The following is a 14,449-nucleotide window of genomic DNA, read 5'->3' as shown; positions in this document are numbered from 1 at the left end:
ATGATTTGAAGTAAGGTCATTTAAGGAGCAAATCGATACAGACATCTGAATGTGCTAAGGACCTGCTTTTGTTTCTAAATTCCCATGTGCTAGGGCTTTTAAAGTGGATTTAAGGTAAGACTTATGAAACTCCACAGAACAGAGTGAGAGAAAATACTGTCCAAAAGTGGGTGACCAAGATCAGGGCAAAGGAAAACTACAGGTAGAAAAGAAAGGAGCAGCTAGGAATAAGATAACAAACAAAATGAGGGCTATGAGCACCCTAGTTCTTTGGGAATGTGGGTGTTAGTAGATAATGTTTTCATTTTTTTTCTTCCCCACTGAAAACTCTTAAGTTACACCCAGGTAAAAATGAAAGCATCCTAAAGCCAGTGAGGATGTCTGCAACTACTCATTTTGCAACAAAATTAATTAGCTTTGTTCTGGTATTGTCCATCTTTCTTTGCTCATGAATACCATTTTCATCAACCAATCTACAAGTTATTGCAAGGTGTTGTGAATTGTTGGAGCCACTGCTGAAGTAGTCACACAAAAAATAAGAAATATGGACTCCCTGATTGAATTTGATAGCTATACCAAAGATAGTGTGGGTTTCATAGGAGCAGTACTTTATATTGATAGTCCAAACTATGATCAGGTCTTAAAACATCTAAGGGGTGGATGATTACATGAAAATCATTATATATCAGAAACTTGTAGAAAGCACTTTGAGTAAATAGCCATGTTGTTAAGTGGATTTTAACATTTAATGAAATTGCCAGATTATTTTTATACCAAATATTGACTATTTTATCAGACTAGAGAGATGTAAATAATGCTTAGAATGATAATGCAAACAGATTTTAGTTCTTCAGAAATAGGGAAGAAGTTAAGCTAGTTTTGTGTATAAACTATGCAACTTACTCTCAAATGTGTAATTTATTTTTTAGCACCCCAGATACTCGCCCAGCTGGCCTGGAAGAAGCTGATCAGCAGCCATTGCCTGGAGAACAAGGAATTAACTTGGACAACTCAGGCCCTAAACTGCCAGAATTTTCAAACCGACCACCAGGTGATAAAATGTTAGCTAAAGATTATATACTTGTCATCATTTATTTACAGCAGTTTTTAAGCCTTTTCTTCAAGGAAACAATAGTATTTTATTTTGTCTACTAACCAGGCTACTCAGTGATTTAATGTGTTTAGTATTTGGAAACTTCACCTTGGTATTAAGTTAAAAAATTTTTTTCAAGTATAATTTCTGAAGATGTGTGTGAGAGAGAGAGAGAGAGAGAGAGAGAGAGAGAGAGTGTGTGTGTGTGTGTGTGTGTTTATCTCAGTTTAACCTTTGCTATTTTAGGTCCTCGTAAAATCAGACTGAAATATCAAATGCCTTTGTTCTTGTCAATATCAAGGTTCTAGTTGGCATCAAAATGGGCTAAGATTAAATGGAAAGATGTTTTTCACTCTAATCCTTCTTGCCTGCCTTTCCTGGAGCCTTTTCTACTGGGGCTTTCTCAAAGCAGAGAACTACCAGGGTTTAAAATAAGATTTTTTTGATAGAACTTTTATTATGAATCTTTAAATATAAAAAATATATAAAGAGTAATAAAAGAGACATTCATGCACTTCTTACCCAGCTTAATAATGAAATAAGACCAATATTTTGAAACCCTCTGTGTTGGACCTCACCCCACCCCCGATTATATTATAATATTATCCTCTAAATGTTGAAAATTATGTTGAGAAGGAAAAATCTCCTAAAATTCATTCATTCCAACCTAGGTATTATAGAACCAAGGCCAACTGCTACAATGCCTTTATACCTGGTTACTCTTATTCTAAGCAGTGATTTGTAACCTTATTACCCTGTGACACAGTTGAAGACACACAAGCCTGTCACATTAAAACCACACTTCCCTGTGTATACAAAGGATTATGTTTGATTTCTCCCTTGCTAGTTATTCTACCTCTTTTGGCATATAAGTATGATGTTATTTTAGGTATAAATGTTAGTCCACCTTTAATTTATGTATTTTTTAAGTGAATCAGAAAAAAAGTAAATTCATCACGATGTCAGTACTTTGTGTTATTTATTCCAAGTTGTTTGGACACACCACACTTCCCATCAGTGAGTTGCAGTCGCACAGCTGAGGCTGGGAGGTCACCAGTCTTTGGTGGGTATGTCCAAAGGCATTATGAACAAGAATGTGCCTTCCCTCGGACACATCTGAATTCTGTAAATCCCAGGGTCTTCACACACATTATTGCTTCCTTTCTACAGTTTGCAAGCTGAGAGCCTATAGGCTGAATTTGGCCTACAATATGTTTGAATTGTCACGCAGCATCCTGAACCAAACAGAAACCTGAATTTAAATGCCTTTAGATAGAGCATCAGCAGCTCTGCAGTTTGGCTCTGTCTGCAGAACTACTACTGTCTTATACTAGCCCACTTCTCTTCTTTAGTACCGGTCTGGTCCCTGAAGGCATACGAGCTTTCATCCTTTGATTAATAAATTTGGTTTTGAATTATGTTATATGCACTGTGTTTGTCCTGGCTTTCCCCTTGCACCGTGCTGTCAGGGTACCTGCAATCTGTCTTCTTATCATTAGTGCCCTTTGTACTGCTGCCTCCAGCTTCTGGAACTTTATAGCAGCCATGCCCGTAACTGTTACTTTCAAGAGGCTGCTGTATTGTCTATGTTGCTCTCTTTAATATTGATGCTGTCTGGTGGCCTGATTTTAAAGATAAAGGCATTTGTGTCATAGCCCTGACATCAAGGGGCTTCTACAGAAAGTACAATTTTCTTAACACGGGAACCTGAGTTAAACTTATAGAAATGCCATATGTTATTGGCTTTATAAATGTAAAGACGTTATGTGGGCCTAAAACAAAAAAAGGATTTTTAAAGACTTCCAAAAATGGATTCTGCACATTGTACTCATTGGTATCATGTCAATCTTTGGCCAGAAGACATTGATTAGTTATTAAACACAAATTATGACCCTGTGGGTCAGCAGCATTTGGTAGCTGCTCTGTGAAAATCTTGAGCCACCATTTCATCTGACTGCCAGAGTCAACTGTCCTTGTGCCTGTACCTTCTTAAAACTTTCCTAATGTATTTTTTCATACAACAATGAAATAAATCTAGTTTGTGAAATTGTATCCCAGCTATATGCTCACTTTTTCCCACTGAACCACCTTTATTCTTGGTTAATGATCTTTCCATCCTTTCTGCTGATTGTGTAAGGTTTTGGTTCTAAAATGCCAAATAAAATCTTTACAGAAGTAAGAATCATTTGAGATGTTGCCTTCTAGAAATTTGTGAGATATTGTCCCTTAGAGTACTTTTCCCCAAATTATTTTTTTATTCCTGGGGGCTATGCTTCTTGCTTACTTAATTCTGCAATTATGAATTCATAGAAAATATTTTTCAAAATAGATATTTACATGTAAAAAGGAAATGGAAGAAATATTCAGAAAAAGAACTTCAGTGCCCTCATTTTATTTTTGATGTATGTATCAGCTTCTGTTAGCTCCTACAATTTATTAAACTGATTTACGTCGGAGGGGCAGTTTAATTCAGTTGGGTTTCCCAAAGGATTGAGCCTTAAGGATACAGCATGGTGTGTGAAACCAATGGATTGGAGTAATTTTAAATTCTTCTTTCTTAAGGAATTGAATCCTAGAATGTCATATTTTACTTCTGTTGAAAGAATGAAAAGGCTGTCTTCAGTGCTGGCGTTTTCAACAAAACCAAGTCTTAAAAAAAAAATCTGTCCTAACAGAAAAAAGTGAATCTTAAATGCTTCATTCACAAGTACAGTGAAATATTTGTTATGCCTGCATGAGACCCCAATGCTGGGTGGTCAACTGCTTGCTGTTGATGGAGTTTTTCATGTTTCAGCTGAATGTTTGACTGGTATAGACTTGGCCACTTTCAGTGTGTAGCAGTGTTACAGTCTTAGTACAGTGATGCTTCGTTCAAATCCTGAAGACTAAGGAGCTCCAGGTTCTTGATGCTTTGCTTTTTGCTTCCTTAAGCACTATTCCCCTTTGCTTACGACAGCGAATGTGGGGCTGCCCCTGCCCCCCTGGGAACGGGCACGCCTGAGCTGTCTGTGCACGGTCTGTGCCACCTAGATGAGTATTGCTTGGCTATACTCTAAAGGTAGCAAAGCTTTTCTTGCTGAAAATCTAACTTCCCTGATTTTGGGGGCTCGTTTTAGGTTATCCTTCTCAGCCAGTTGAACAGAGGCCACTTCAGCAGATGCCTCCTCAGCTCATGCAGCATGTGGCACCCCCACCACAGCCACCACAGCAGCAGCCACAGCCACAACTGCCACCACCGCCGCCGCAGCAGCCACAACCTCCCAGTCAGCCACAGTCTCAGCAGCAGCAACAGCAGCAGCAGCAGCAACAAATGATGATGATGCTCATGATGCAGCAGGACCCCAAATCAGTCAGGCTTCCCGTCTCCCAGAGTGTCCATCCCCCAAGGGGCCCCCTGAACCCAGACTCCCAGAGAATGCCCATGCAGCAGAGTGGCAGTGTGCCTGTCATGGTCAGTTTGCAAGGACCTGCCTCCGTGCCGCCATCACCTGATAAACAGAGAATGCCAATGCCTGTGAATACTCCTTTGGGAAGCAATTCAAGGAAAATGGTATACCCGGAGAACCCCCAGAATCCTTCCAGCTCGCCACTGGGAGAGATGTCCTCGCTCCCTGAAGCAAGTGGCAGTGAAGTACCATCTGTCTCAGGAGGCCCAAATAACATGCCTTCACATTTAGTAGTTTCCCAGAATCAGTTAATGATGACAGGGCCAAAACCTGGACCATCACCCCTTTCAGCAGCTCAAGGTGCAACTCCCCAGCAACCCCCTGTAAATTCCCTGCCCAGCTCTCATGGCCACCACTTTCCAAATGTGGCTGCTCCAACCCAAACATCTAGGCCTAAAACACCAAACAGAGCCAGCCCCAGACCCTATTATCCTCAGACACCCAACAACCGCCCTCCCAGCACAGAACCTTCAGAAATCAGTCTGTCACCAGAAAGACTCAATGCCTCCATAGCAGGACTCTTCCCCCCACAGATTAATATTCCCTTACCTCCCAGGCCAAATTTAAACAGGGGCTTTGATCAACAGGGCCTAAATCCAACAACTTTGAAGGCCATTGGGCAAGCACCTTCAAATCTTACCATGAATAATCCTTCCAATTTTGCTGCCCCACAAACTCACAAATTAGATTCTGTGGTGGTGAATTCTGGAAAGCAGTCTAATTCTGGAGCAACAAAACGGGCAAGTCCAAGCAACAGTCGCAGGTCTAGTCCTGGGTCAAGTAGGAAAACCACCCCAAGTCCTGGGAGACAAAATTCAAAAGCCCCTAAACTTACTCTGGCCTCTCAAACAAACGCAGCCCTGTTGCAAAATGTGGAGTTGCCAAGAAATGTACTGGTCAATCCCACTCCTTTGGCCAATCCCCCTGTACCTGGGAACTTCCCTAACAACAGTGGGCTGAATCCTCAGAATTCTACCATGCCTGTGGCTGCAGTGGGAGGTGTTCTCGAGGATAACAAGGAGAGCTTGAACGTGCCTCAGGACAGCGATTGCCAGAATTCCCAGGGTAGGAAGGAGCAGGTAAATGTTGAGCTAAAAGCGGTCCCTGCCCAAGAAGTTAAAATAGTTGTCCCTGAAGATCAATCCAAAAACGATGGGCAACCTTCGGATCCTAACAAGCTTCCCAGTGTCGAAGAGAACAAAAACTTGGTGTCTCCTGCTATGAGGGAAGCACCAACATCGTTAAGTCAACTTCTTGACAACTCTGGAGCTCCTAATGTGACCATTAAACCCCCTGGGCTTACAGATCTGGAAGTGACACCTCCAGTAGTTTCTGGAGAGGACCTGAAAAAAGCATCTGTCATTCCCACACTGCAGGATCCGTCTTCTTCTAAAGAACCCTCTAATTCCCTAAATTTACCTCACAGTAACGAGCCGTGTTCAACCCTTGTGCATCCAGAAATGAGTGAGGTCAGTTCCAGTGTTGCACCAAGCATCCCTCAAGTAATGTCAAGACCTGTCAGCTCTTCCTCCATTTCCACCCCTTTGCCCCCAAATCAGATAACTGTTTTTGTAACTTCCAACCCCATCACAACTTCAGCTAACACATCAGCAGCTCTGCCAACTCACTTGCAGTCTGCGTTAATGTCAACAGTCGTCACAATGCCCAATGTGGGTAGCAAGGTTATGGTTTCTGAGGGACAGTCAGCTGCTCAGTCAAATGCCCGGCCTCAGTTCATTACACCTGTCTTTATCAATTCATCCTCAATAATTCAGGTTATGAAAGGATCACAGCCAAGCACAATTCCTGCAGCCCCACTGACAACCAACTCTGGCTTGATGCCTCCCTCTGTTGCAGTTGTTGGCCCTTTACACATACCTCAGAGTATAAAATTTTCTTCTGCTCCTGTACTGCCTAACGCCCCCTCTAGCAGTCCCGCTCCAAACATACAGACAGGTCGACCTTTGGTCCTTAACTCACGAGCCACCCCTGTTCAGCTTCCTTCCCCTCCTTGTACAACTTCTCCAGTTGTCCCTCCTCATCCCCCTGTCCAGCAAGTGAAAGAATTGAATTCAGATGAGACTAGTCCTCAGGTGAGCACCTCAGCAGATCAGAGCACTCTGCCCTCTTCACAGTCAACCACGGTGGTTTCTCCCCTTTTGACCAATAGTCCAGGCTCTTCTATCAACCGGCGAAGCCCAGTCTCATCTAGTAAGGGCAAAGGAAAAGTGGACAAAATCGGCCAGATTTTGCTGACCAAGGCATGTAAGAAAGTTACAGGCGCCCTTGAGAAAGGGGAAGAGCAGTATGGTGCAGATGGAGAGACTGAAGGCCCAGGGCTAGAGACCGCAGCTCCAGGGCTTGTGGGAACAGAGCAGTTATCCACAGAGCTGGACAGTAAAACCCCAACACCCCCAGCACCCACTCTGCTAAAAATGACCTCTAGCCCTGTGGGCCCAGGCTCCGCTTCAGCAGGACCCAGCTTACCTGGCAGTACTCTCCCCACCAATGTACGCTCGATAGTAACCACTCTGGTACCCTCTGAGCTCATCTCCACGGCGCCGACCACAAAAAACAATCATGTTGGCATAGCATCTGAGCCACTTGCGGGTGGCCTAGTGGAGGAGAAGGTGGGATCTCATCCAGAGCTTCTACCCAGCATAGGTATGTACTTGGGGCCTGGCATCATCTCGTGTTAATTTGTTGATGACCTATCCCGCAAGAGAAAGCATGATTCGTTTTCTACTTGGAGGAAGAAGAATGGGCTTAATGGCAATAATGGTAGTTTCATTTATTTGAAGTACACTGGGAAATATGCTTTTTAAATCCATGTTAAGTTTATATTCATTAACCTGGTCCTCTCTCAGCTCCTGAAATAGATGTATCTTTCACTTACATAAAAACTTTTATTTTACAGAAAAAATTTTTTATGTATATTGTCTTACAACATCTTTGTACCAACCACATCAGGTAGCCCTAACCCCATTCTTCACATGAGAAAATTGATGCTCAGAGTTCAGTATTCATTCAAAGTCTATGTTGTGAGCCTCTAGTTTAACATTGCCCCTTGAGGGTGAATAGCAGCTCCTGAGGTTCTCTTACAATGGTAAAGACTTGTTCTCAGCAGTTTCAGAGCAGATTTCTCATAGCCCCTTCCTCACTGTACTCTATCCCAGGGACTGTTCCCTTCTGACTGGCTACTCCAGAGGAAATCTTTCCAGGAAACCAGGTTTCCTGATGACATGGGAGGAGCAAAGTAATTGAGAGACAGGCTTGAGTTAGTAACACAGTGCCAGCATTTACCAGCTGTATGGGCTTAAGCAAGTTACTTGACTGCTCCAAACTTTAGTTTCTTTCTTTGTAATATGAGGACAGAAGTAGTTGTAAGAATTCAATGAGATAATGTATATAACATGCTTAGCACAGGGCTAGAATAAAACAATCATTCAATAAAAAGTAGAGTTGTTATTACGAGTTTCTTTTTGATGCAAATTAACATCTCTTTGAAAATTAGACCATTCCATTCCACTCATGTGTTTCTAGTTCAGGTTATTTCCTCTGTACTGTTAAGTTGGGCTAATGAGGGAAACATAGGTGTCCTAACATCTCCTGCACGTGCGCTCACAAGTTCCTCTTTCTGTGAGGCTTAAGTGGTACAGGAGCTCTATTTCCCCAAAGTGAAATCAGCTGTAAGGACCTTTGCTGTATTTTAGGCCAGCCAATAGCACCTAACTTGTTCATGCAGCTAAAATGCCTTGAGGGGCAGAAAGAACATAAGCTTCGGGGTAAGATCAGAGTTCAAATTCTAGCTCCACTGTTCACCAGTCACAGTTGGATAAATCCCTTAACCTCTTGTAAGCCATGTGCTTCACCTATAAAATGGAAATTTTAACTCTTACCTAGTAGAATTTATACAAGAATTCATTGAAAGGGCTTAGGATAAAGTGGCCAGCACACTGCGTCACACAGAGCCCTGGAAAGGTTAATTCCCCTACTCTCTGCCTCTTCACTTCAGTGCTAGAGATACAGGGAGGGATAATGGCCTTTAAGGAGTTCTCTGCCCTTGCAGGAGAGAGAGGTGCTGTAGGTTTCTGGTTCTACTTCTGTTGATGTAGGTGAATCTTAGGAATTCAAAAAAATAAAAACAAAAACCTTGTATGACTTAAATATATTGTTTGCTATTAAGTGTTTCCATTTCCTTTCAGGGAAGTTTTCCCTCCAGTACCAAGAGAATAATGATGAAGTGATTAGAAAATATTTTTATCTGGATCATATATAATCTTAGAGAAATATATGAGCCTTAGGGAGATGAACTAGCAGTTGGAAAAAACTTCTCAATTTTAGTTAAGATTATTTCCATTTTTTTTCAAGGGGCTTCTGTACTTTTACCTTGAAAATGTGAGAAACAATATTGGAGTAAAAAGTAAAAGTTTAATTTTAAGCTTTATCAGCCAAAAATCATCCAAAATAAATTCTTAACTAAGCAGGGAGAGAAGTCTGTAAAAGTCACAACTTCCACGAGAGGGTAAAACTTATTTTTGTAGAGTTAGATTGGGTTTCAAGATGGGAGGACATAACCTTGAGAGATGTGGCATATTTGTGCCTCAATCTTTACTGTATGACCCAAGAAGTTTCCATTCTAGAGCACATTGTGTAATGTGTTCCATTCCTCTTCAAGGGCCTAAGTTCTCTCTGTCCTTCAAAGCCTAATTCTGATATTTCTTCCTTTAATGTAACTTCAGATTTCTCAATCTAGAATTGTTCTCCCTTGCTTTGGACTCCCATAGCAATTTATAATTTATGAATTTGCTTTATGTAACATCACATTTCACTCCAGTGTACCACATGCGTATATCTTATCTATAATACTAGACTTGACTTCTTGATGGACAAGAAGAATGTAATTTGGTCTCTGAGGATGCCTGGCACAGAGCCTTGCCCTTAATAAATTCTTGATAACTTTGTTAGATAAGTAGATAACATATCAAATTGATTTATTCATTAAGTATGAATTGAATACCTGCTTTATGCTCATCACGCTTGCCAGGTGCTGTAGAAAAGTACAAAATAAATTATATGATTCAGATCTCAAGGAATGTAGTCTTTAAAGGGATGAGACAGTTTTTTAAATGCTGGGTGAATGATGTAATTGTCCCTCTAAATGTGGTTTGAGTTGTCCACTAAGGTGCGCTTTAGAGTTTTTTAGAGTACTGGACAGAACTTGACCCCAAGAAGCAAAAATTACGGGTGTTACTGTCCTCATGGCCATATCCTTCCTTGATCTTTGTTTACACAAAAAGGAAAAACAAATACCCATAGTGGTAGTCTTTGCTACTGTTAAAGTATTTGATTTTTTAAGTAAGTTTTGAAATGTACTGTACTTTCAAAGCCAACTTCATGTACTACTCTCTAAAAGTATGTGTATTTCAGCAATTACTTAGCCCTTGATTCAGTCAATGCTTTCTGCTTTGTTTAGAAAAGAAAGTAAAAGGCCTGTTTTGTTTTTGTTTTTTCCTTGCCTTAGCCCCTTCACAGAGTTTAGTTCCAAAGGAAGCTCCAACCACAGCACTGCAGGGATCTGTTGCCAGACCAGGTAAGGCCCACTTACGAAAAATTTCTTGGAGTGGAATGGATTACACATGAAGGAACCACTGTTGTCCTCAGTGTACCAGGAAGTGGCTGAAACTATCTTATCTCTTTGCTTCAGAGCAGACTTCAGTTGAGTGGCAGAGCTTGTGCAGTACTATTTGAAGTTATTTTTCCCCTGACCAGCTTGCTCTCTGACGCATTCCTGGTGTCAGCCAGGGAACTCAAGAAGGGCACCTCAGTGCCCATTGTCTGTCTGCCACCCAGCCATGGGTGGTTTCCATTGCAGAGTTTGCCCTGTTCCATGACCCTGGCACCCATAGCTGGCAGCTGACTGACTGACGTCTGGTAACTCACTGTGGTGGCAAGCATTACCGCACTAAGATAGTAATTGCATTATCAAGACATGAGTAGAAGCTTATTCCAAGAACCTCTGCTACAGTGAGAGAGCCATTCCTCCAGGGAGTCAGAGTCATTTCAGTCATCTCTGGATGGCATTAAGTTTCTTCCCATGACCAAGATATTGTAAATAGCACTAGGGATGGTGTTTCTGGAAGATGGAGCCTAATTTGACAGGTAACTGCTGTGGGATGCTGGGCCAGCTCTGAACACTGGATCTTGATGGCAATAACAGCACGCTGTCTTTGTTGATTAGACTGCTGGGCAGATAAAGATCGTAAATTGTTACAGTTTAGTGTTGCCTAGCTCTTTGTCACTGCAGGTTATTGAGGGGTACCGAGAAAAAAAAGTATGACTGCTTTCCACAAGGAGGTTAGCATCTCACTGACAATACAATTAACACACTTGACAAAATTAATTTTAAAAATACAACCATATTTAATTTTGAATCTAAGCCAGTAAAAATAAAGTAAAGGTTGTGATTATTTTAAAACCTGCTTCAGGATATCATGTCCTGTAAGATGAGTAGGACTTTCTGTTATATACTCTTTGGGTAAAACTAGGCCTCTGAAAAAATGGACGAGCAAACAACATTTCAGTCACCCAGATTCTTCCTTTGTTACCAACTGCCACATGATACCTGAAAAGGGTAGGAATGGAACAAATTAGTCAGAGAAGGAATTAGATAGTAAAACTCATTTTTGGTGAGGAAAAGAGCAACTGGAAAGGGGAAGGGAATTCCATCTCCTGCCCCAACTCTTTTCTCCAGAAAATGTGCCTTACTGTATTCATACAGTCTCCTTCTCAGAGTAATTAACTGCAGAATCCTGTTCCTTTTAGAAGTTTAGCTTAAATGGATCTCCTTAGAATACCCCCAAAGCCAATAATTGCCTTCACCAAACCCCTTTGATCTTCAGTTATATGAATTAGCTGTGATAGTGTTAAAATTCTCAAAAACATTGAATTTTGTTTCAAAATCTTTTTTTTTTTTTTTTGTAATCCAGTTCCTTTGACTTGAGCTGTTTTTATTTTTGAGCACACATTACCTGAGTTTCTTTGCTCCAGCAGAGCCGTTAATGCAGCAGAGACTCAGTGAGTTGGTATCTGTTTCTTGTAGATGAGTTTCCAGGTTTTATGGGTTGGATATAGGAAGCTAAATAGCAAATGAGAAGCAAGGATTCTTTTCTGCCAACATCTTCTTTTGAAGACAGAGTAGTTCAGCCTCCTCACATGAAAGCTGCATCAACATGAGCATCATAGCAATACTAATAATAGCTAATACTGAGCTACATGCCAGGTGCTGTACTAACATTTTTATATGCATCATTTCATTTGATTTTTTTAACTTTGTAGTGGGTAAAGTGGTTATCTAGCCCCATTTTTCAGACGAGGCATTGAGCACAGAGAGATCAAGTAATTTGCCCAAGGTCACATGGCTAATAAACAATGAGGTAAAAATAACCCAGGCACCCTGACTTCACTGCCGTGTAATAATTAGGGTAGGTTAAACATGTACACTAAATCTGGGGTGCTGAATTACCTAAAATTGGGACAGGTAAAGGGGCTGTTGGATTCCAGAGGCAGGAGAGGCCACTGGCATATAGTGCATCAGGGACAGTCTTTTGGAAAAGATGGAACTATCTAAAGGCATATAGTGGAAGAAGATGTTTTTCTGCTGGTTCTGAGAAAGGAGCACCTGATAAACCCATAGGATGCTCATTTAAGCAAAACCCTGCTAGATAGTTTACTGAGATTTTCCTTTTTTGGAGGGCATTGCTGGGAGGTTGAAGAAGGGAGGAACATAATGGGGTGTATGGGGGATTATCTCAAAGTAAAGCAGTCTATCCTCTGAAACTCAGTGAGGAAATCCTTTGGAGGAGAATGCATCCTTAATAGATATTTAAGACATTTGAAGATTATTGTTTTTAAAAAAAAGTCAGGAGGGTAGAGATATTCTAAGAATGAAAACAACCTCTTGTACATGAGAGGAAGATTATCTTACTAACCTAGTTATAGCTGGGTGAAAGATGAACCAGGCAATGTGAATTTAGCTCTGTTGATCCAAACAGGATTATTTATTTCACAGTATGGAGTGGAAATAAAAATAGACTAAGTATCTTATGCCCCAGACAACTGAGTTGTGTCTGTGCCAACTCTGTCTCTATACCATGTTAGGGTGGGGGTCCTGCTGGGCATGGAGACATGTTAGCTTAAGTAAGGCATTCAGAATTCTCATAGGCACTTGGTTTCTCCCTGTGGACATATGCACCAGAAGCTCCTACATCTTATTTCTGTCCTTTGTATTTTTAACAGAACTCGAGGCAAATGCTGCCATAGTCTCTGGACAAAGGTAAGATGATCATTTCTGCAGACTTAGCATGAATATGGCATAAGCCTCTTTGAAGGGTATCAGCTTTCTCAGCCTTTAAACCTCTCCTCACTGTGTCCTTTTCCTTCACTCTTGGTACCAGTCTTTTTCCTGCTGAAGTAGGGAGCTGTTGTGAGTCCCAACCCTTCAGAGGTAATGTTTCTTTTAACAAAACTTGATGGCTAAGTTTCTACCTTTTGTGGTTGTTTTGAAAACTGAATGACATAACATTTTCAGCACTCAGCATAGTGAGTAAATAGTAAATGTTCAGTATATAGAAGATGTTGCTCTCACTGTCATAAATAATAGTCCTTGCAACACCTTCTAAGTATAGCTGTTTAATCCTCAAGAGAGAGAAAGGCAAGTAGGGTCTGACCACAAAACCCACAGTTTTTCTGTTATGGTATGCTGCCCCTCATAACCTAACAAAATGAAATACTGTAACAGTGGCTCCCTCATTAGCCCCATGGAGAGTCATTCCATTTTTAGTGTAGGACTGTACTAGATAACATTTTAAAGAATTTCTCATATTTGTGTATCAACACCTTCACAATCATTTTCTCCTTTAATCTTCGTATCAACCCTGTGAGATGGTAGTAAGAGCCAACATTTATTTTAATGCTGTTCCATGCCATATGCTGGGCTACAAGCTCTCTAGATGTATTAGCTCATTTAATTTTCACAGTATCTATTAGGGAAAGTAAATTCTGCCTTACAGATAAGGAACCTAAAGCTCAGAGAGGTTAACTAAATTGCCCAAAGCGACAGATTTACTAAATGGTGAAGGTGAGATTCAAACCCAGGCCTTCTGACTTAATGTATTGCAGCAGACAAGATGGGGATCTATAGGTCAAGACTGAAGCACAGAGAAAGTTAAATATGATGGCCAATAAATTCATGGCTGAGACTTCACCCCTGTCCTTCCAACTTTCAGATTCATTGCTATTCCTACTACACCACTCTGCCTGCCTAGCTTTATTTGGATTGGGCTAATACTTGAATTCATTTGCATTTCTCGAAGTATATACCAATTATGTGACTAGAGAAAGAAGAGATAATCAGACCAAAAAAAAAACAAAAAACCTGTGGGTGTTTGTTTCTAGAGCTGCCTGAGCATTGACCATATAAATACCAAGACAGTGTTGCTGTGGCTTTTGTTTTGCCAGAAGAAAGAAGTACCTTCGTTAGGAATCTTCCTTCCTTGGAGGCTTCAACCATTTTCTGGGCTCCTAGCCAGAAAGCCATACTTACCACCTCTAAAAGGATGTGTAAATCCCCAACTTGTAATTCTACCCCAGCTCCAGTCTCCCCTTTCCTCAACTTGCCTTGGCTTGTGGGACAGTTGCTAGATGTAAAGCTAGGGTAGTGAATAGTGTGGCCAAATTCCCACCATATTGCCGTTAGCAAAGGGTCCTCTGGCAGGAGTGAACAGTGGAGGGATAGTTGACAGTCAGGCCATGGCTCACGCCCTTAACGAGTTTATAATCTGGGGGAGACACGTGACACTAAAATAAAACATGCTGTACAGCCCAATGGGTGCTCTCAAATGCCAGATAC

At 41.2% G+C, this 14,449-nt stretch overlaps 1 protein-coding gene across 19 annotated transcripts in view; it reads left to right on the top strand.

Moving 5' to 3' along the window:
* The window catches only part of NCOA6 (nuclear receptor coactivator 6), an 87,317-nt gene that overhangs the window by 63,129 nt on the left and 9,739 nt on the right, over window positions 1-14,449 (top strand). For 18 of the 19 annotated variants that reach the window (XM_072944066.1, XM_072944077.1, XM_072944075.1 and 15 more), the window contains 4 exons: window positions 930-1,051; window positions 4,210-7,203; window positions 10,064-10,132; window positions 12,838-12,874. In XM_072944066.1, coding sequence (XP_072800167.1) covers window positions 930-1,051; window positions 4,210-7,203; window positions 10,064-10,132; window positions 12,838-12,874 — 3,222 coding nt within the window. The remainder of the gene's footprint in view (window positions 1-929; window positions 1,052-4,209; window positions 7,204-10,063; window positions 10,133-12,837; window positions 12,875-14,449) is intronic. The other variant, XM_031687907.2, reaches the window with a different exon arrangement.

The sequence above is a fragment of the Vicugna pacos genome, chromosome 19 (assembly GCF_048564905.1).
Source record: "Vicugna pacos chromosome 19, VicPac4, whole genome shotgun sequence".
In the NCBI taxonomy this organism is placed as follows: Eukaryota; Metazoa; Chordata; class Mammalia; order Artiodactyla; family Camelidae; genus Vicugna; species Vicugna pacos.
Note: the sequence above shows the minus strand (reverse complement) of the source record. Positions and strands in the feature narration are given on the sequence as shown.